General features: G+C 40.0%; 4 protein-coding genes and 1 non-coding gene across 5 annotated transcripts; 2 read left to right on the top strand and 3 right to left on the bottom strand.

Annotated features, from left to right (window-relative positions):
* The first annotated feature begins 605 nt into the window (after positions 1-605).
* On the top strand, positions 606-3,566 carry LOC110770013 (Rab5-interacting family protein). Its single transcript, XM_021974087.2, has 4 exons — positions 606-1,080; positions 1,410-1,513; positions 2,961-3,090; positions 3,218-3,566. Exons 1-4 carry the CDS (start codon positions 955-957, stop codon positions 3,254-3,256), a joined length of 399 nt encoding a protein of 132 aa, XP_021829779.2. The 5' UTR covers positions 606-954; the 3' UTR covers positions 3,257-3,566.
* Positions 3,567-4,090: 524 nt separating this feature from the next.
* LOC110770012 (PGR5-like A protein) lies at positions 4,091-7,022 on the bottom strand. Its single transcript, XM_021974085.2, has 7 exons — positions 6,633-7,022; positions 6,476-6,538; positions 6,298-6,384; positions 5,486-5,714; positions 5,177-5,250; positions 4,968-5,066; positions 4,091-4,427 (listed from the first exon to the last, which is right to left on the bottom strand). The coding sequence occupies exons 1-7, from the start codon at positions 6,849-6,851 to the stop codon at positions 4,338-4,340; spliced, it is 861 nt and encodes a 286-aa protein (XP_021829777.2). The 5' UTR covers positions 6,852-7,022; the 3' UTR covers positions 4,091-4,337.
* A 224-nt stretch (positions 7,023-7,246) lies between these two features.
* On the bottom strand, positions 7,247-7,318 carry TRNAG-UCC (transfer RNA glycine (anticodon UCC)). The gene has a single exon. It is a non-coding gene; the product is annotated as a tRNA-Gly (tRNA).
* A 387-nt stretch (positions 7,319-7,705) lies between these two features.
* Positions 7,706-10,061, bottom strand: LOC110770015 (xyloglucan galactosyltransferase KATAMARI1 homolog). The gene has a single exon (XM_021974089.2). The coding sequence runs from the start codon at positions 9,720-9,722 to the stop codon at positions 7,887-7,889; it is 1,836 nt and encodes a 611-aa protein (XP_021829781.2). The 5' UTR covers positions 9,723-10,061; the 3' UTR covers positions 7,706-7,886.
* Positions 10,062-15,765: 5,704 nt separating this feature from the next.
* Positions 15,766-20,039, top strand: RBL1 (RHOMBOID-like 1). Its single transcript, XM_088255646.1, has 6 exons — positions 15,766-16,376; positions 17,179-17,342; positions 18,050-18,213; positions 18,300-18,559; positions 18,915-19,041; positions 19,645-20,039. The coding sequence occupies exons 1-6, from the start codon at positions 16,015-16,017 to the stop codon at positions 19,765-19,767; spliced, it is 1,200 nt and encodes a 399-aa protein (XP_088111772.1). The 5' UTR covers positions 15,766-16,014; the 3' UTR covers positions 19,768-20,039.
* Positions 20,040-21,730: the final 1,691 nt, after the last annotated feature.

Raw genomic sequence — 21,730 nt, 5'->3', positions numbered from 1 at the left:
AAAATACAGCAATTGATGCATTATGCCGTTAAGAGCATCTGCAATGGTTGTTTAATAGTTCAATGCAATAGAAAAAAATATAACAATTAGTTATTATTTTTTCAAATATATTCAAAATTGGTCTCTTTTTAAAGATCTCTCTCTCATTTATTTATTTTTTTATTTATAGAAAAAGCGATAGTAGTTATTGATGAAACATGTCAAAGTACATAGTCACAAAAGAGCCAAAATGGGTACGACATCTCCAATGACCAAACACAACAACATGTTAATTTGATATTGAGAGAATTACGCCTAAACCAACAAATACTCAACCCTTGGTCAAGGGGGCAAAGTTGGTCACTTTAACTTTGAGAGGGTTAAGTGAGAATTGAGCAATGTTTCATGAAATACTGTAGCATTTAAGCCTAATTGTAATCCTTATTATTTCATGTGACATTAGTATAATTTTCCCTTGATTTTATGAGAAAAATATATTTCAAATCACAAAAATGAAATTGGGCCGTCTAAGTCAGTTAAGTCCAAGCCCAACAAAGGTCTTTTATACTGCTTAGAGTTTGGGAGAATCGCGATCGTATTGGCTGCCTTTTGGTTTTGGTTTTTTGGAACAATTTGGACTCTGTGATCACGTGGGAAGCAAAAGAAGCAGCAGCAGCAAAATATTTACAACACAATCACATCTCATACAAATCCAAATTGTCTCAGATCTACAGCGAAGCTCCTTCAGTTTTCTATAGAATAATTTACTGATATACTTTTCAAATTTAATTACTGTCAACCCTCTCTCTCTCTCTCTCTCTCCGCCCAATCCCAAAACCCTAACGAGCTCTGATCTTCACGCAAAAGCCACCTACCACATCACCCTGCAACTCCGGAAGCGCGCACACACTCGATTTAGTTAAGATTTGCGTCGATTATTATTGTTTTGAATACAAATTTGTGATCCTTTAAAGCATGAAAGAAGGGAAATCAGTGAAATTGAACGGTCAACTGCAGCAGCAGCAGCAGCACCACCAGAACGGTCACTTGTCTCCGTTCAAATTCGCCAAGTTGTTGGATCCAGAAGCCTCATGGGACAAGGTACTCCACCTTCCCCTTATTTGATCACTGTGATTTGTTTGGTTGCCGAGAAAGTATAACAACAAATCTTGTGTTCCTTCCGATTGCTTGTTTCTTTGTTTGGGTATATAATGTAGCAGTGGAAGTTGTAATGGGGTGTCGAGATTTTTGGAATTGAAAGGGCAATATTGAAACGGTAAAATTTATTGAGTATAATGAGCAGAAACTGTTACGGTGACTTAGAAGCATCTGATTGGTTCATTAACTCTTTTTTCTTTACTCATTTTATATTTTAGCTGTTGTCTTAGTTGTTCGTTAGTAATTTGGATTTACTTTGTGTATGTGTGTAGGATCAATTGGGAGATGTCTTGCATTGGATTCGACAAGCAATGGCCCTTGTATGTGGGCTACTATGGGGTGCGATACCGTTGGTCGGAGGCATATGGTTCATCATGTAAGTTGATGGTTCGACACCTTTTTCATTGCTTGACACAGTTGCCATTTGCTTGAACCATCATCAGTTCATGTTTCTAATCACTAATCAGCTCATTTAACGAATCTTTGATGCAAATGCTATTACCTGGGTGTAAATTGTTATTGTATTTTTGTTGTCAAAGCTCATAGGCTCAACACCAGAGTTTTTATGTGGCATAGCCTATAAGTTTTCTGTTTGAAGTCTTAGACCCAAAGATTACCCCTTGTTTGATTTCACAGCGGTGTGAGTAATAGTTACCTCAAGTTTTCATTTAAATAGTGGAGGAATTCGTTTGGTGCATTTCTTATGTAGATTTGTTATGTGGTGAGTGAGTCAGAATCTGATTCTAGCTCAAAGCAGAGATGAGGATTGGAATATTGTATTTGGGCATGCACTTTAAGGAGCATCTTTAGAAGATGTTTTAAAAGCTTGTCAAATAAGTTAACAGAAGAGTGTTATGTATTTAAGTATAACTTGAAAAGAGAGTAGAGCATAGTACTCAATCTCCTGTGGAAAGCAGGGCATTGTTGCAAGCCAATATTTGATAACCTAGAAACTTTAAGGTCTGTTTTAGAAAGTCAAAATAATATATGTGAATAAAAGAAGGAAAGCACCAAGCATTCCATTAGGAACTTTCCCCAATAGAATGGACTTTAAAACTCGTTTGGGGATGCCCAGTCTTTGAATTGTCAAAGATATCAGAAATTATGCTGAAACTTATATTCTTTAGGTGCTACTTTCAAACCATAAAACAATTCATTCAAGATTCCTGTTGAATCATAGGGGTGTATAGCTTCAGTTACTTATCATTCTCTGGAATCTTAATAGTCTATATAAACACTGGTGGATTCTGTTTTTGTAAAGTTTCTTTCCAATACATATTAAAAGTGGAACTGATTAACTATTGAAGTCTTACCTGCTTTGGGGATGTCTGAAGAAGGCACATGATGTCACATAGCAGTTACAGCTGCTACTGTATTGAAATAAAGGCTAGGAGAGTTACCTAATTAAACTAAGTTTTAAATTAAAAATCACATTGCTTGACATGGTCTTGACCCTACCGAGTTCAACTGCAAAGATGGATCATTCCTTGATTGCTTCTGTAACATCGTAGTTCTCTAAGAGAAATGGATGCCTATACTTTAAAGGGACTCGGTGCAGACAGTTTTCAATTTACTGTTACCAACTTGATGGCTTTTTGCAGTCATGTAATCATACTATTTAGATTTGTGTGGCAACTAGCGGCTGAGTTTCAGGCCAAGAGAAAAGAACTTATGCCTGAGTTGGATGTCTTTGCTTCCTACCTACTGTTTTTAGAAGTATTATTTGATGGTTTTGTATTTTCATTAGCTATTGCTTCCAATGTCTTATAGCATTACTGTAAAATATTTTGTTCATCTCTAGTGGTGTGGACATTTTTTCACAGTTTTCTGGTCATATCTACCGGAATTATATATGGCTATTACGCAATGATACTAAATGTTGATGAAGAAGACTTTGGTGGCCATGGAGCTCTCCTCCAAGAGGGGCTTTTCGCTTCTATAACTCTTTTTCTGGTAATTTGACATCTTTTTTATTGCCCTCTTTTCCCCTTGAGAAATCACCTTTTCATATAAATCAAGATTTATGGGGTTTCTTTTGGTCTTTGACCTTATACTCATTTCCTCTCTTTCTGTTTTGTAGCTTGCCTGGATTCTAGTATACAGCTTGGGACACTTCTGATTGGCTATTTATTCAATTCCGCTATCATTTCTATCCCCGGTGGTGTTCAGCAATAGGACTTGGTTGCATGAAGAGTGATAACCTTGGATACGATTAAAGTTTCCTTAGAAGTTTGCTTGTTTCTTTATGGTTAACATTATGAATATGAGCATGAACATTCTAGCATCTTATTATGGTGAATAGATGTTTCAGTCAGTGTTCCATCATAAACATCCACGCAATGTAGCAATGTATGGCCTGCAAAACTGATGATAATCAAAATTGTTTTTGGTAGCCTCTAATAAAATTACCTGCAAGCCTTATTCTTGTAGACTAAGCTCCCAATAATTTTTGGCTGTCAAGCATGATATTCTGTTTCCGCAACGCATAATTTAGGGTCCCAGGTGAATTTTTGAGTGTGATACCACATGAATGGAATGTATTATCAATTAATACTCTTCGTTTTAGAGGTTTACAGGATTTTTGAGCTTCCATTAACTGCAGCAAGTTGTGATGTAATAGTGCAAATGGAATGTATTTCTGTTTAAGAATCGGATCAGTCATTTTCTGAATTGCTTCACAAATAGTATGTACTTGTAACACCATTTTGAAATTTGAAAGTCAGGCATGCATATGCCGTTGAACGCATATTTGTGTGTGAAATTTTGGGTCTTTCTTTTGAACATGGAGACTCGTACATGACCTTGTGCCCCAACTGCAACCCTAATTAGATGTAGGGTAATGTTCTCTTATCAAATTATCTATTATGTCATGTTGTTAATTCAGACTACACATCCAAATAAGATTTTAGCTAATCAATAATTCAGATTGACAATTTGACAACAATATTTGAGATTGTACTCAAATAAACATTCCATAATATAGAACTCTATACTTTACTGTCCAATGAAGAATGACAATAACATGTAAGAAATACATTCCTTGACATAGAGAGACAACCTATAGAACTGATCCTATTGAGGTAAGATTGAGCTAGTTTTATTACAATAAAATTTGGAAAAAGGAGGACTGGAAAGAATTGTCCTACTGTACATAAGCTTTGAAATGCATTTGTATTGGGATTTGGGACTTGGGAGACATATTATAGCCGTCTTTGCAATCTGCTTCTGCCTCGTGAAACCAGATAGATACTGCCATATACCCATCTTCTACCTAGTGGTGAAATGGATTTCTGCACAAAAATTACTCCAATGTGAGGCAAAATATGTATTTTAAAAGATTATATTCTATCAAATAGCGACGGAACATGTAACTTTTGATCCTCCTATATTCATTCAGTAATCAGAGAGCCTATAATAATTTCATAAAGTTAAGAAAGAGTACATGTGAACAGAGCAATGGTTTGACTTGAGCAGTTTTAACACCATAACAAGGGAAGGTGACAATTTGCAAAAAATGAGAAAGTGAGGCCATTTACAACAATAGCTCACAACACGTAAAGTACGCGAACATGATAAGAGCAATGCTATATATACCACATTGCTTACATAAGTGGGAAACGTGTCGATCATATTTCACTACAAAGGGTAGTTTCGAATCCAGTTCAACTACCTCTTACAGAACCCATTTCGTAATAAGGTTCTGGAGGAGTAAATCACTGGTACTTCCTTTGGCATTGTAATATTTGCTTCTAGATCTTTATAAAATAAGAACAAATTTAAACATAAGGATTTTATGGTGAGAGAGAGAGAGAGAGAAGAAACTAAGTTACCTCAACCTTGGTACGGAACTCTAACAAGCAATCACATACATGACAATTTGCTCTATGTGGGGAGTTATTAGACTGATTGGATTTCACAAATGCAAACACCTGCAGAGAGATGCTATTGAAATCCGTAAAAATGGATAAATCACAAATTAGAATTAAAAAAACAGCTATTAGAATTCTCAGACTGATAAAATATGTCATGATCAACTGACCTCCTCCCCACAATTTGGGCATGCCCCTTTTAGCGCCACCAAGTCATTCCTCCACAAGCCTCCAAGTACTTTAACTGTGAGAAACATCACTTATAAAAACGCTGACATTTGAACAAATGATAATAACATAGAAAAATTACACATTTTCCTAATGATGATTTTCAATTTCCTAGACTTAACATAGAGAGCTTACAAGAATTTGAGATTATATCCAATATTCCATTTGGAAGAAAAGAAAAAGAAAAAAACCCTCAAAACAATTGAAAATTTTAAAATACTTTAGAGGAGAATGGATGCAGTTTAACTTACCAGAAGCTGATGCAATTGGATAACCGATGACAGAACCCAATGCCATGAAGAGAATCGCATTTAGCATGGAAAAAGCAAACGTTTGGTTTATATAAGAAAATCCTGGATTAAAAGCCTCTTGATAAGCTAGGCTGACAGTGTAAACCATGGGCACAAGACACGCTGAACTGCCAAAAGCAAGAAAGAGGATCCATATGCTTGCTAATGTAAAAACCTGTGATAAATCTTCCTGCCCTACATCCATGTCACTCAATATTCAGGCAGAGAAAGAAAGAAAGAAACCAGTTTTCCTATTCAATAAATAACATAGTATAATAGATGGTAGCATTAAAGACTGCATTTTGGTTTACAAACTAATGCGGCAGTTAATGATTGAGTCGCCTGTCCTATGAACACAGAACACAATGGCGATGCTAGCAAATGTTGCCCATGCATCAGTGGACAGTTGTCAACCATTGATGTATTCGGGTTCCACAGTGGGTCTCGTGGACATACATCAATGCTGACGGTCGTCCAAACACGTGAGCGACTCAAAAAAAAAGGCTCAACTAAAATTCATAGAACTTATTAAAGAAATAGCACAACTCAAGATGGTGAAATACGAACACCCTGAATCCTATAACATATCACTAGCTAACAGATTTTATGCTTATTTAACCAAATGAGTGAGAAACCCAATTACCCAAGCATCAATTAGAGCATAGTTTCACCTCCAATTCCTCTATATTTTCTGGTTTCTAAGCAATAAGCCAGAATTTTGATATGGGTCTCACTGACAAACAGCACTGAAAAGGTCAATAAAAATCAATTACCTCAGCATCGGCATAAGTTGACTGTCGCCTCAGACTGCAACGAGGGTATTTCACAACGCATTTCGATCCATACCATCTTAGCTTCAGCTGTTTTCCAATCAATTGTAAGATTTGCACACAAATTCCGGAAATGAAAACATGTTAAAGATATTGCTATAAACTTATAAGTGCAACATACCTCTACTCTATCAAACATATCATCAACTATCAAAGGGTCACCACTGTAATACGCATCACGTGCCTGCCACATGTACCAACCCAATTTGACATTTTCATTCAAAAAGAAATGATCTTTATTTTTACTGAAGAACAAAGAGGAGAGAGAGAGGGCTTACTTGACGGTAGAGGGCTTCAAGGGTTTCTTTGCTGGCGGTTTCAATTGGGCCGACGTAGATACAGTATGGGCCCTCGGCGAGCTCATCGCGAGTCGTTGGGTAGTTACTGCTCGAAGAGATTCGAACGGAAAATGGAGCTCCGTTTCTAGGGTTTCTGGAAAGTTCAGGTACTGTGGACCTGATTATGTGCGGAGTGAAGGAGGAGCTCGCGGCCGCCATGAAACTCAAGTGTGAAGGGTAAAGCTCAAGTAAGCGGTTAGGAGACACCAAGAGAGAGAGAGAGAGAGAGAGAGAGAGAGAGACTGTGTTTCGTCCACGGAAATGGTTTTGGCGCGTAAATATCTGTCTGGTTGATTGGTTGTGGTTTAAGGTCAGAATGAGGAAGAGAATAACATGATTACCTCTCTTCCTCAGAATATCAGGAGACACGCGACGTCGTTTTCAGACAAGAAAATAACAAATTAAAATTTTAAAGTGTAAAATTGTTTGCGTCAGAATGAGGAAGAGAGAGAATAAAATGATTACCTCTCTCTTCCTCAGAATATCAGGAGTCATGCGACGTCGTTCTTCACACAAGAAAATAACAAATTAAAATTTTAAAATTGAAAATTGTTTGCGTCTGCCGGGAGTCGAACCCGGGTCTATTGCTTGGAAGGAAATTATCCTAACCGTTGGACTACAAACGCTTTCTTGAGAATGTCATTTCAGAAACAATATATTAACAATGCGTGTTGTTACACCACCCTACCCCTTGCATGATCTATATAAAGAATCTTACGTACTAGGGGGTAATATTTTTTTGTGTCTACAACACTCATCTTGTGAATCTTACCTAAAACCGAGAATATACTTTTATGTCCACGACACTCACGTGATGAGTGTTATAGATACAAGAGGTAATACTCTTGATGACACAACAGATTCTCTCATTATCTATTCCATGAAAATCCATTAGATCAAATCATGGATCTGAATATGATGTATGGTCACAGGTAATCATGCGATCAAGGATAATTAGGATCCTTCTCTTATAAGGACTTTGCAAAATGATTCCATCAATGGAGGGTAAACAATAATGAGAATTTCAAAGTTGAAGCCCCACACCAATAATTTTGTGAGAGAGAAAAAATGGCCCTACAAAAGAAAGGAAAAGAAAAAGTCTGTTTGCATAGAACAAACTAGTTTACCTTTTTACTTTTTCTTTGTGTACAACTACAAATTAATCCTGCATCTTTTTTCTGCTGTCTAAGGCATTTACATTTGACCCCTTTCTAAGAAAGGATCCCATTCATGTTCCTCCACTGTCCCAAACAGATTGTATTTCCAGCTCACTTTTTCTGCATAATCAAAACTTGTGTTCTTCCCCTCTCTCATGTCCCTCCTGATTGTGTCCACTCTTTCAAGAACCCCCTTAACTACAATATCAAATGCATCCTCAAGAGTCTCCAATCTAGAACTTGGGTCTGCATATATCACTTTCGGTATCAGTTTTATAACCTCTTCTCTCATTTCCACAACTTTTTGTCTTGGAATTCTTTGCAGGATCCTCTCAATGCTGACCCTCCCATTCTTTATGTCAAATGCCGGTATAAACACAGAGTATTTGGTGTAGTCTCTTGGTAAATGCCACAGATATTGGACGTAGGCTGAACCGGGATGAAAGAACACCGGAATACAGCCAGCCAGAATCGAATCGAAAATTGATCTCCTAGTTAAAGAATCACCAGGAGGCTGTAAGCAGAACACAGAACCTTGAAACATTTTCATCACAAACACCGGCTTGTGGCACTTGTCTGGACCAGAAGTGCATTCTAGCAACTTGCATTTCCTCCTTGCATCCCTACACTGGTCAATGATTTCGTTTCGGATTGAGCTTTGAAGATTAGGCCTGGGGCCACCTGCAAATGAGAACAATATGCGCCTTCTCTGCCTCCTCATTCTGTTCTGCCATTGAAACACCTCATTGTCCTTTGAAGGGTGAAAATATGTTGGATATGGTATGGCAAAGTCATTACTATTCCAAGGGCTTGATTCAATTGTCAACATGGTCATGTTTTTTGATTCAGGCAAGAGCATGAGCTTGTTACCCCACTCCGAATCAGTGTCGGTCCATCTCCTAAAATCCCAAGTAATTCTTCCTGCCACCATAAAATGATCTCTACCCCACATTTTGTTCCACTCTGGTTTTTCTCTCAGCCACTTGACAATTTCAAGTGAACCAGAATCTCTCATAAACATGTTGGAACCCCAGAGGTACCGCGCCACGTCTAGGCCAGCATAGTAAGGTACAAAGATTGCTGAAGCTTGGGATGAGTCTTTTGTCAAACAGTTGTATTGCTTCATTCTGTTGTGGAATATGACCTCTAACAAGAACTGGTTTGTAGAAAACCAACCAGTATTTGAGTAGACTCTCTCAAAATTCGGTAGATGGGGGCCAAGACCAGAGTTTGATGCAAAATCACACATATTAGTCCAATTGCTAAGTGAACCACATTTCTGCAGCAAGTCCTTGTAAAATTTGCTAGGGATGTCATGGACATAAATGTACTTACCTAAGCATGAATCAGAATTAGATTCAACCCTTTCATCTATATGTTCCTCTGGATCAACAGACTCAACCAAATTCTTATCAGATTGAGCTTCATTCTCAATAAGATCACGTGCCTGATCATTATGGTCATGAGGCTCTAATTCCTTCTTAGAAACTGAATGTTGCCCGAAATTTTCAATGCCATGTTCTTGAATACCGAAAACATCTTTGGTTCTCAAATTAAAATCCCCACTTCGGTCATTGAAAACAACATTAATATGATGGCCTTCATCTCTCAATTTGGTGCTACTACTTTCAGTAATTTCTTTAGGCAAAGAAACAGAATCAACAGAACCAGAATCTTTGGCGACATTGTCAGCAATGTCAGGGTTGTGATTGCCTAACAGGGCAATCAGGTTCTTCCCCACCATGAATTGTGAGTGATACACGCAAAGCAATAAAAACCACAATAAAAATGAGGCACATACAAACCAGGATTGGTTGCGGCATGCTGCAATCTTCATGAAAGGCCTTCCCATATTGTCACGAAAGGCCCTCATTCGCAACTTTCTTCGATTAATCGTCGTAATTGTCTCCCTTGTGTTAGTCTTGGATCAATGAGAATTAGAAAAGCTCAATGCAACATGTGACAGAGCAAATAAACGGAACCAACCCATGTTGCTTTGAAGAAAACCCAAGAGAAAAATCAGAACATTTAATCTTGCTTGATTGAAGAAGATGAACATGTTTATTATGGAATCAGAGGCACGAAATTAAAATGCATGGGATTGGAAAAGGTATGCATGGGTTGCTGGAGAAGCAATTAGTCTCAGGATTTCTTTGGAAAATGGATCGAAAGAGAGAGAGAGAGAGAGAAAGAACGAGATCAAATGGAGGAAGTCGTTAAGCAATTCAAAGGCAACTTTGTAACATTCTAAATATTACCTTGCTGTGCTATGTATGTATCTGTTTGGAGAATCACAAAGAGCTTAAATTACTGTCCGTTGGATCCGAACCTTGGGTTGGTAGTAACATCAATCTAGAATCTACAATGCATACATTTTATTTATTTATTTTTATATTTGATCAATCAATACTTTGTATTTTTACTTTCTTTCGGATCAGAATTGGCCGATATCGAAATTTTCTATCCCAACTTCTTCACGTACTTGATATGGAATTCGAATTGGAAGTTGAAAGAGAGGTGTTTTGGGAAGTGAGGTATTCTCTTGCACTTTTCAAACCCAATAATTGAGGTGATATCAAAACAATGCTATCTCCGTATGGAAGTTTTTCTCTTTCGTAGGACCATTAATGTATCATCAATTATGTATATATACATATATCCCGTCTATATATATCTTCGTATTTAGGTCTTGAACAAAAGAATTGCCATTTGATTTCTATGCATTTTGTTTTACAATGTGTTGACACCGTAACTGACCAAGCAACTAGAAGACTAGAAGGAACTCTAAGCAAAGCAAGAGGAGTCCCACATCGGAAAACAACAAGAAGTGAAGGCTCCCTCTCACCTATAAAAGCATACCACTCTCCACTTAAGGGGGGATACGAAACTGAGTTGAGCTCCCTCTTCAGGACTCTCCTGTTAGTCTGGCCTTCGAGTCCTGGGTCTCCAGACCCGGGGACTTGACCTCTGGGCTCCAGACTCCTAACTTTGTACCTTAGGCCCTAGGCCTTCTTCCATTTATCTTTGGGTCTAATCCCCTTGTACAAATGTAAACAATATCATAATGAGAACATATTCTCTGTGGACGTAGCCCATTCATTAAGGGTGAACCACATATATCTTGTCTTTTGTGTATTTATAAATTGGCCAAATCCTCACATACACGCAGAAGGTCCAAACCTTCACCCATCATCCATCACACCTCATCACTAAGTTGGACTCAATCTTGGCCCAACCATTTTGAGCATCAACAGTTTGGCGCCGTCTGTGGGAATCGACACAAAAGGCTTCTGTCATTCTCCCTTCCTTCAGTGCCCTTCGGCACCCCTCCAATCATCATCCTTAACCATTCAACATTATCTGTGCCGAAGTAATCAGGAGTCAAACTCAGACATCACATCAACATGCCGAAGTTTTAGGGCCCAGCTCCAGCCTGTTGACTCTAGAAGCCCAGCTCCACAAACCTGGCAAAGGTCAAGCCAAGACCCACCCAGAAGGCTCATGCCACAAGGCACGACACTTAACTAGCCTAGGCCCAACCTTGGCTCCCCTGTCGAAACTAAGCCCAGACCCCCTTTGGCTCCATTCGGCACACCTTTTCTTGCGACATGCAAGCTTGGCACCTTCGGCACCCCATGCCCTCCGACATTTTATATTGCGACAAGCAAGTCTTATGCCTTCGGCACCCCCGTGCCTAGCCACTTTCTCTTGCGACGTGCAAGCTTGGCACCTTCGGCACCCCATGCCCTCCGGCATTTTATATTGCGACAAGCAAGTCTTATGCCTTCGGCACCCCCGTGCCTAGCCACTTCCTCTTGCGACGTGCAAGCTTGGCACCTTCGGCACCCCATGCCCTCCGGCATTTTATATTGCGACAAGCAAGTCTTATGCCTTCGGCACCCCCGTGCCTAGCCACTTCCTCTTGCGACGTGCAAGCTTGGCACCTTCGGCACCCCATGCCCTCCGACATTTTATATTGCGACATGCAAGTCTTGTGCCTTCGGCATCCTCGTGCCTAGCCCTTCCCCTTGCCACATGCAAGCTTGTTTCGCCTTCGGCACCCCCGTGCCTAGGCCCACCTTTGGCACCTCCATGCTTTGCAACATGCAAGCTTCGGCACCCCTTTGCCTAAGCCCACCTTCGGCACCCCCGTGCCTAAGCCCACCTTTGGCACCCCCGTGCCTAAGCTCACATTTGGTACCCCAGTGCCTAAGCTCCCCTTCGGCACCCCGTGCCTAAGCTCACCTCCGGCACCCCGTGCCTAAGCCCACCTTCGGCACCCTAGTGCCCAAGCTCACCTTCGGTACCCCCGTGCCTGAGCTCACCTTCGGCGCCCCCGTGCCTAAGCCTACCTTTGGCACCTCCATGCCTTGCCACATGCAAGCTTGTTTCGCCTTCAGCATCTTCTTACCTAAGCCCACCTTCGGCACCCCGTGCCCTTCGGCATTTTATATTGCGACAAGCAAGTCTTATGCATTTGGCACCCCCGTGCCTAGCCACTTCCTCTTGCGACATGCAAGCTTGGCACCTTCGGCACCCCATGCCCTCCGGCATTATTGCGACATGCAAGTCTTACACCTTCGGCATCAGCCACTTCCTCTTGCGACATGCAAGCTTGGCACCTTCGGCACCCCGTGCCCTTCGGCATTTTATATTGCGACAAGCAAGTCTCATGCCTTCGGCACCCTCGTGCCTAGCCACTTCCTCTTGCGACATGCAAGCTTGGCACCTTCGGCACCCCGTGCCCTTCGGCATTTTATATTGCGACAAGCAAGTCTCATGCCTTCGGCACCCTCGTGCCTAGCCACTTCCTCTTGCGACATGCAAGCTTGGCACCTTCGGCACCCCGTGCCCTTCGGCATTTTATATTGCGACATGCAAGTCTTGTGCCTTCGGCATCCTCGTGCCTAGCTCTTCCCCTTGCCACATGCAAGCTTGTTTCGCCTTCGGCACTCCCGTGCCTAGGCCCACCTTTGGCACCTCCATGCTTTGCAACATCCAAGCTTTGGCATCCCTTTGCCTAAGCTCACCTTCGGCACCCCTTTGCCTAAGCCCACCTTTGGCACCCCTGTGCCTAAGCTCACCCTCGGCGCCCCCATGCCTAAGCTCACCTTCGGCACCCCCGTGCCTAGGCACAATGCCTTGTGACATGCGAGCTTGTGCGTTTGGCAAACCACTCTGCCTTCGGCACCCTTGTGCCTTTAGCATCCCCTTTGCCTTCGGCACCCCCGTGCCTAAACCCATCTCTTGCAACATGCCTTCAGCACCCCCCATGCCTAAGCCCACATTCGGCACCCCGAGCCTAGGAACATTACCTTGCAACATGCAAAGCTTTGTATCGCCTTCGCCATCCAAACTCCAAAATTATGTCAGTATCCAAGGGACCTAGCCCCCTTCCGAAGGCTCAGCTCCAAAACAAACTCCTAAGGCCAAGCTGAGTACTTAGGCCTAGCCCTTGCCTAGCCCTATCTTGAGCAAAACAGGCTCAATAAAAGCCATAGATGGCCCTTACCGATCGGCACCTTGGTCCCTCGCCTAGCCCAACACTCAGGCCTAGCCAAATCTGCAGCTTGGCTCCTTGCGAAGCCTAGCCTCCTTCCAAATTCCAAAACTCCCAGCTTCTAGATCTCCCAGCCCCTAGACACTCATGCCAGCCCAAACTATAACTAGACTCCTTGCCGAAGCCCTTGCGGCCCAGCCCTTGCTAAATGCCCAGGCTAAACCCACATGACCTGGCCCTTCCTAAAATGCCCAGCTCTCTTGTCGAAACATTAAAAGGCCAGCTCTTGATGTTGGCTCCAATTCCATGCCGAAGCCTCAAAAGCCAAGCCCGTGTGGGACTCTATTTTTCTCTCCACGCTCCCTACCGTTCGGCAAGGAAGCTAAACCCTCAAGCTTTGCTCCCTTACCGAAGCAAATGGCTGACCCAGCCATAAAAAAAAAAAATAATAAATAAATAAATAAATAAATAAATTTGCACCTGCCGAACGGTAGGCAACATGCAGAAGGGATTTGGGAAGTGAGGGAGCACTTGGCTGACCTAGCCACCAAAAAAAAAAAAAAAAAAAAAAATTATTTGCACCTGCCGAACGGTAGGCAACATGCAGAAGGAATTTGGGAAGTGAAAATGCCCACTTGGCTAGCTACTTGGCTGACCTAGCCACAAAAAAAAAAAAAAAAAAAAAAAAAAATTTTGCACCTGCCGAACGGTAGGCATTGTGCAGAAGGAATTTGGGAAGTGAAAGTGCCCAATTGGCTAGCCACTTGGCTGACCTAGCCACAAAAAAAAAAAAAAAAAAAAAAAAAAAATTTGCACCTGCCGAACGGTAGGCATTGTGCAGAAGGAATTTGGGAAGTGAAAGTGCCCAATTGGCTAGCTACTTGGCTGACCTAGCCACAAAAAAAAAAAAAAAAAAAAAAAAAAGCCGAACGGCAGGAAGCATGCAGAAGGTAAAATGGGGACTTGCCAATTTTTTTGCTGACCTAGCTCAAAAAAAAAAAAAAAAACCTTCTCTCCCTCCAAACCACTTTGGTTTTTTGTTGCAACTTCTCTCCCTCCAAAGTTCTTCTTACCCGGGGACTTGGGGGACTGGGGATAGTGCACTATACGACTTGGAAGACAAACTACGGTGTTGCTCGGCCAGTGCACTTAAGATTACAAATCCCCAAGCAAGAAGTTCTTCTTACTCGCGAACTTGGGGGACTACTGTTGACACCGTAACTGACCAAGCAACTAGAAGACTAGAAGGAACTCTAAGCAAAGCAAGAGGAGTCCCACATCGGAAAACAACAAGAAGTGAAGGCTCCCTCTCACCTATAAAAGCATACCACTCTCCACTTAAGGGGGGATACGAAACTGAGCTGGGCTCCCTCTTCAGGACTCTCCTGTTAGTCTGGCCTTCGAGTCCTGGGTCTCCAGACCCGGGGACTTGACCTCTGGGCTCCAGACTCCTAACTTTGTACCTTAGGCCCTAGGCCTTCTTCCATTTATCTTTGGGTCTAATCCCCTTGTACAAATGTAAACAATATCATAATGAGAACATATTCTCTGTGGACGTAGCCCATTCATTAAGGGTGAACCACATATATCTTGTCTTTTGTGTATTTATAAATTGGCCAAATCCTCACATACACGCAGAAGGTCCAAACCTTCACCCATCATCCATCACACCTCATCACTAAGTTGGACTCAATCTTGGCCCAACCATTTTGAGCATCAACACAATGAAAATTAGACTAATATTCCGTCTAAAACTTGATGATGTTATCTAAATTTATTCAACTTACCATAAAATTGATAATGTCAAGAAATTGACTGGAACCAGTATATGCCATGAAGATTAATCCAAATTCATCCAACCACCATGTTTAATATTGGCTGGCAGTTCTGTTTTGTTCTTAAACCTGCAGATATATTTAATTTGAAATGTCAAGGATATATGCATGTCTTAATCTCCAGGCAAAAACAAACAACAAAATGATAGGCTATTAGGCTAGCTCAAGCCTTGGGGAATTTGCTAAGTTGGCGTGATGGGAAGGTTTTGCACATTAGGGTAACCTTTTCCATTATTCAATGTCATTAATTATTTGGGGTGGTTTGTAAAGCTCGTGAGCTCGTTTACAAAAAGTTTATTTGATTTTAAATACAAATTGTTAAATAAATTGATACAGCTCTGAATTAAATAGTAAGATGGCAATCATACTTTGTAGCACACGACAAATACACAAAATTACAAAACTGGCGGTGTAAACAAACAAAGAAAATCAAAGAACAAAGAAAAAAGGTAAAAGTTTGGGCAAAAAAACAAAAACAGAAAAGAGAAAAGGTAAAAGGAAGAAGCAAACACCTGGTGCAAATGTCACGTCTGTGATAATTGAAAGCGGCAACAAAACAGAGAAACAGTCTGTGTCATTTCCAAAATCTTAAAACCAAAGCTAAAACGTTTGTTGTGACTTGTGAGAGCAAACCAACTCAACCATAAAGCATTCACATTCCCTTCCAAACCAAGAAACATACAAGCACAACCCAAAAGAGAAAAGGAAAGAAAAGAAGAAGAAAATATTCAAAACCCATTTCCTTCCAAGTTTGTCCTACATTTTGATCTCTTCGAGATCATAATCGAATCAAAAACCCAAATGGGATTTCTGGGTTTGCATCAATATCTATGATTAAAGAGGAAAAAAAGAAAAAAGGTGAGATTTTTATGGAGAGGGACCAATCTGCTGCAGCGAGCAACTTGGAGATAAAGGTGGTCCGTCCACGGCGGAACGACAACGTGGTGCACCCAGCGGGCCAAGCTCCGAGGACGACGCGAAGGCGGTCGTACAGCAGCAACTACAACCCGTTCAAGAGGTGGGTCTCATGGCTGGTCCCGTCGTTTGTGGTGGCCAACATTGTCGTTTTTGTGGTCACCATGTTCGTGAACGATTGCCCCAAGAACTCGGCCTCTTGCATTGCTCGCTTCTTGGGCCGCCTCTCTTTTCAGCCCCTCAAAGAAAACCCACTTCTTGGGCCATCTTCAGCCACGTAAAGCTTCTCACTTTTTTCAGTATCTCTTTTAAAATATGTTGGTATTTGCAGTTCGGTATGCAATGTGTGTTTTGGCATTTATTTTAAAGAGTTATGTGAATGCATAATTGGGTGTTTGCATGTGGGAACTTCGAAATTTTAGTTGTTGATGGGTATTTGGTGAATTTATGAGGAAGAGGAAGTGGAATTGGTTTTTATATGAAATCAGAATGGGATAAATTTACCTTGAAACTATGAAAGTTTGGAGTTTATGTTGTTATTACAAATGTTTTGGTGAAACATTTGCTATGAGATTTGAAATTTTGGATGTATAGATACATTTTTGAACTGTATGAAACCTTGGTGTATGCTGGAACAAAGAAAAAAGGGTATTAGAAAAGCTGCAAGTAGAGAGTCTTCTTTGTCAGCTTGTAGTGAACTACCCCTTGATTTGATTGTTGAGTTTCTTTGTAATATGTTACAAACTTTTTACATTATTGTATTTTTTTAACAATTTAGTTTCAAAGTTTTTATTTGACTTTCCTTGCTCTGTGAGGCCAATGACAAATGATTATGATAAAATGGATGTATTTTGCCTTCATCTCTCTTGTAAGAGGGGTATGCATTCTTCGAGGATTGGGAGTGATTCTTCTTAAGCTGTTTAATGCGCTAATTCTAATACGCACCATCCTAAATCTATTAACTGCTAAAAGTAGCACTTGAAGGGAGAGCTATCTTCTGTGGGTCAACAGGTCTTAGTTGTATCCACAAGAAAAATGTGCACATCTAACTTCTTTCCCATGTTTTTTTCATCCTTCAGATTAGAAAAGATGGGTGCTCTAGACGTGCAGAGAATGGTTCATAAACACCAGGCATGGCGGATGATCTCATGTATGTGGTTACATGCTGGAGTTTTCCATCTACTGGCCAATATGCTGAGTCTTGTATTCATTGGTATTCGGCTTGAGCAAGAATTTGGATTTGGTATGCATCTGGCTTTGCAGCTTCATGTGTGTTGTCATGGATGTTTAGCCACATTCACAAGTGTTTGTAGTAAAATCGAAAGCACATGACAGATATTACAAGAGAAATATTAGTTACTAAATGAATTTGTTTTTTCAGAACTCTAGAAGCAGCTACCTTGAGATTAATCTGCAGATGATTCCTGTGCATGAATTCATTGAATTGTTATCCTAGAGTAGTGGTCATGCGGTGCTGGTTGCATTATAACTTACATCATTATGTTGATAGGTTTGCATGGAAATAAGAGGAAGTTTTATTCAGCGGTGAGGTGAGCAAAGAGAGTTGATACACCTAAGATGGGTTCCGGAGAAACATTCTTATGATATTGGTTTTTTAGGCTATTCAAACTGTAGTTTAGACATAGTATTCCATTTTACAGAATAAAACTGCTTGATATAAAAACTGAGAGGTTGTTTCGATTTTTCCATCGCTTATGTGGGAATATGGAATGTTTTGACTATCCTATAGGGTAGACACAGTGCCTCAATATTTTAAAATATTTCAAGATGCCGCCTATTTGGAAAATTTGAAAGAAAAGAAAGTTGGAGCTGGGTAATTGAATAGAAGAAGATGGAAAATAATCTACTCATGCACAATTATTTTAATGAACAACAGTTTTTACTTTTTGGTTTGAAAATCTAATGCTTTTCTGATTTGTTCTTCTACAGTTCGAATTGGTTTGCTTTATGTCCTGTCTGGTTTTGGCGGGAGTTTGCTTTCATCTCTTTTTATTCAATATGGTATTTCTGTTGGTGCTTCTGGTGCACTTTTTGGTCTACTTGGAAGCATGCTATCAGAGATCATAGCAAATTGGACAATGTACGAAAATAAGGTAAATAATGTTTCAGTATGCTCAATGATTCCCTTCATAGTATATGCACTACACTTTGATCTTACAGTTCAGATTTTTATGCGCAGTTAGCAGCATTGCTTACTCTCATTGTCATCGTCATTGTAAATTTAGCAGTGGGAATCCTCCCACACGTGGACAACTTTGCTCATATTGGAGGATTTCTTTCTGGATTTCTTCTTGGATTTGTATTTTTGATCCGCCCCCAATTTAAATGGCTTACCCAAAGGAATGCTCCTCCTGGACATGTTTCAACTCCAGTTAAATCTAAACACAAGACTTATCAATATGTATTGTGGGTTCTCGCTCTGATACTATTGATTGTTGGGTAAGCTCCTCCTTGATCCCTGAAATTCAATTATTTGACTTCATATACCTAATTGATTCCCTACATGAGAATTTGAAAGGCACATTTGATGATTGGATGTTTACAATCAAATCAGGGTACTTGATTTCATAGAGATATGTTGTGTCCTGTAATCTGTGTTCATCACTGTCACTGTTGATAATCTCAATATCTGCTTGTTTTCTGTATGTGTAATACTGATTGGTCACGTTGATGATAGTACTATATAATAGTGGGTTCGTCTTCTTTGTTGTTTTGTTATTGGAAATGGAAATTCATTTTCGTCAGTATATGCGGGCATTTTGTCACACAAGTCTTATGTTTTTTTTTTTTACAGGTTTACAATTGGCATGGTTACTCTCCTTCGAGGGGTCAATCTGAATGATTACTGTTCCTGGTGTCATTATTTGAGCTGTGTCCCTACCTCAAAATGGAGCTGCAAGTCACAACAAATGTATTGTTTGGTAATTGATGCTGCACTTTTTCTGTGCATATTAACTTCCACCTTAGTATTTGACAGATAGAAGTAATTGGTTCCTTATATGATGTGCCAACGTAGTGGTAAATAGAAGAGAAATAGTAGACCAGACAGCTGTTTTAGTGCTAGTAAATATATCCTTATATCTTCTCTTCTTTCCCTTGTGGAGTTTTATATGGTTGCACTCAATACTTTAGTCTCAATATGCCATTTTAAGCTAATGTCATCAGGAAACTTAGTTTAAGAAATGAACTCAAGAAATACTCAAGAGTTCTCAGCTCTCGTGTCTGCTTCACTAAAATTATGATGAGATATGTGGGCTCCATGTAGCCAAACTGCATTCCTCAATGTGACTTTTTGTTATACTCCATGATCCATTATGAGTGTTGAAAATGTTTTCTGAATGGAGTTTTTGAGGGTACTGAATTGGAGATCACCTAAATAATTGAAAATCAGGACATATCAGAGTGAGGGAGAGATTATATATAGAGAGCAGGAAAATTAATTATATACTAACTTGTTAGTACTGTAAATTGGTTTTGTACTGATATATTGTTCTGTATATGCATGTGTGCAACAAACCTTGCAGTCCAGCCAGTTAGGAAATCAGCTGAACTTGACGTGCGTAAGCAACGGGAGAAATGGCACTTATTCATTGCTGGATGGCAACCCTACCCGGGCTCAACAGCTATGTGCTGAGCTTTGCAGTTGACATACATGTACACAGCAAGAGATGATAGAATGTTGATTGATATGAGTCATTCTTATATCTGTAGAGAATATTTCTTTTCTTTTTTTTGGTTGGGTAAGAGTAGTCTTGTGTATTCACCAAGTAATGGTTATCGTTATCATTATTCTTTTCATTCTTTTATTGCTTCTGTACTCTTATTTTTACTTGCTGAAAAAGAGGGTTTGTAAATACAGATAGGGATGTACTTATTGATGGCAACTTGGAGTGAAAACAGCCAGTGCTATTTTGTGCTACTTTCTCCCTTTCTCTTTTTCCACCTCTGGCAATTTAAAAAGACTAAAAGAAAAAAAAACATTACTGGACTTCAAGTTAGAACAAGCCCATGGGCCATGGCCCAAGTATGTAGATCTACTCCAAGAAGATTGTAGATGAAAACTTAATTAACGTAGTCCCCTTACAAGTGTTATTGTTAATGAAAATACTGTAAAACTTTATACTAAAAAAAACAGATTCTTTATCTTCTTTTTTTTTTTTTTTGGTACAGAGGGGGGCTAAAGCCCCAAACCAAAAGAAACTAAACTGAAACTAGACGAGGTCTAGCAAGACCTCGAACATCATCACCTAAAATGGGACTAAGAAAGGCTGGAGCCTCCTCAAACACATGGAGGCCCAGACCAAAATCATAACTCTTCGCAGCCAAGGCATCCGCAGCATAGTTTTGTTCACGGAAAATATGCTTCACAGAGCAGCACCAATCCTCATGAATCTTCATTTTGCAACAACTGATAATACTAAAGAGAGGGTGTGTTGACACAGTAGGACTTTTTAACAAAGCCACAGCAGAAGAAGCATCACACTCAATCTCCACCATGCGAAACCCAGCATCCCAAGCCATATTAAGCCCCCAAAAAAACCCCCATAACTCAGCCTCAATGATGGAACCATAGCCTAGATTCACAGAGAAACCCTTGATCCAACTCCCACAAGAGTCTCTTAACAGACCCCCAGCCCCAATAAGACCAGAGGAATTGATTCTGCTACCATCAGTGTTGATTTTACAAACACCAGGAAGAGGGGCCATCCAATGGAGATAAACAACACTACGCGAGGGGCCATCCAATGGAGATAAACAACACTACGCTCAGGGAGGAAAGCCATTGGATTAATGAAAATACTGTAAAACTTGATACTGAAAAAAACAGATTCTTTATCTTTCAGTTGTTAATGTCGAGTGCAATAATAGTTGGATTCATGATTTTTTTGTAAAGTATATATATATATATATATATATATATATATATTACTATGAAATTGAGTTTTAATGTTATGTTTAGTGTTTACGATTGGATTATGAGGTACAATTGGGAATATTAAGGGTTTTTATTTTTTCCATAATTAGGAAGCGGGAGGGGTTTGTCTCACATACACGCTGCCAATGTATTATTGGGCTTCGTATTTGAGAATACTGGTTTGTAAGTCAAGATCCTTTTCCACTAAATTAAATCTGGTTGATGAGAATATTGGGTTAGAAAGGATAAAATTAATTCAATGATGTGTTTGGCGCTATACATAATTGGATTATGGTATTACATGGGTAAGTAGGACTAGACATAAACCCATTAAGCATAATTTCAACTTTTTAGTGGGATACATAATCCAACAAAATTTACATAACACTATTACATATAATCCAATCCAAGTTGTCGTAAGCCACCAAATATTTGATTAGAATCGTGAATTATACTCGTCACCAAATGGGGCTTTTCTAGGAAGACCAGTCCGTTAGGAAATTCAAACTGGGTGGCCTCAGCTTCGTTTTCCATGTTTGCTTAGGTTCATAAAATTGCGCGCGTGTTAGTTTTGCCGTCGACTCTGAGTCTCCCTCCGTAGCTCTTTAAATTGGCACTCAGCTTCGAAGTTAACATTTTGCTTGGTAACGTGTTCAATGGAGACTTAAACCTTCACACTTATGTCAAAAGGGCTT

This window comes from Prunus avium, chromosome 6, assembly GCF_965620075.1.
Source record: "Prunus avium chromosome 6, drPruAviu1.hap1.1, whole genome shotgun sequence".
Classification (NCBI taxonomy): Eukaryota; Viridiplantae; Streptophyta; class Magnoliopsida; order Rosales; family Rosaceae; genus Prunus; species Prunus avium.
The sequence above is the reverse complement of the archived record's forward strand: the minus strand, read 5'-3'. Positions and strand labels throughout refer to the sequence as shown.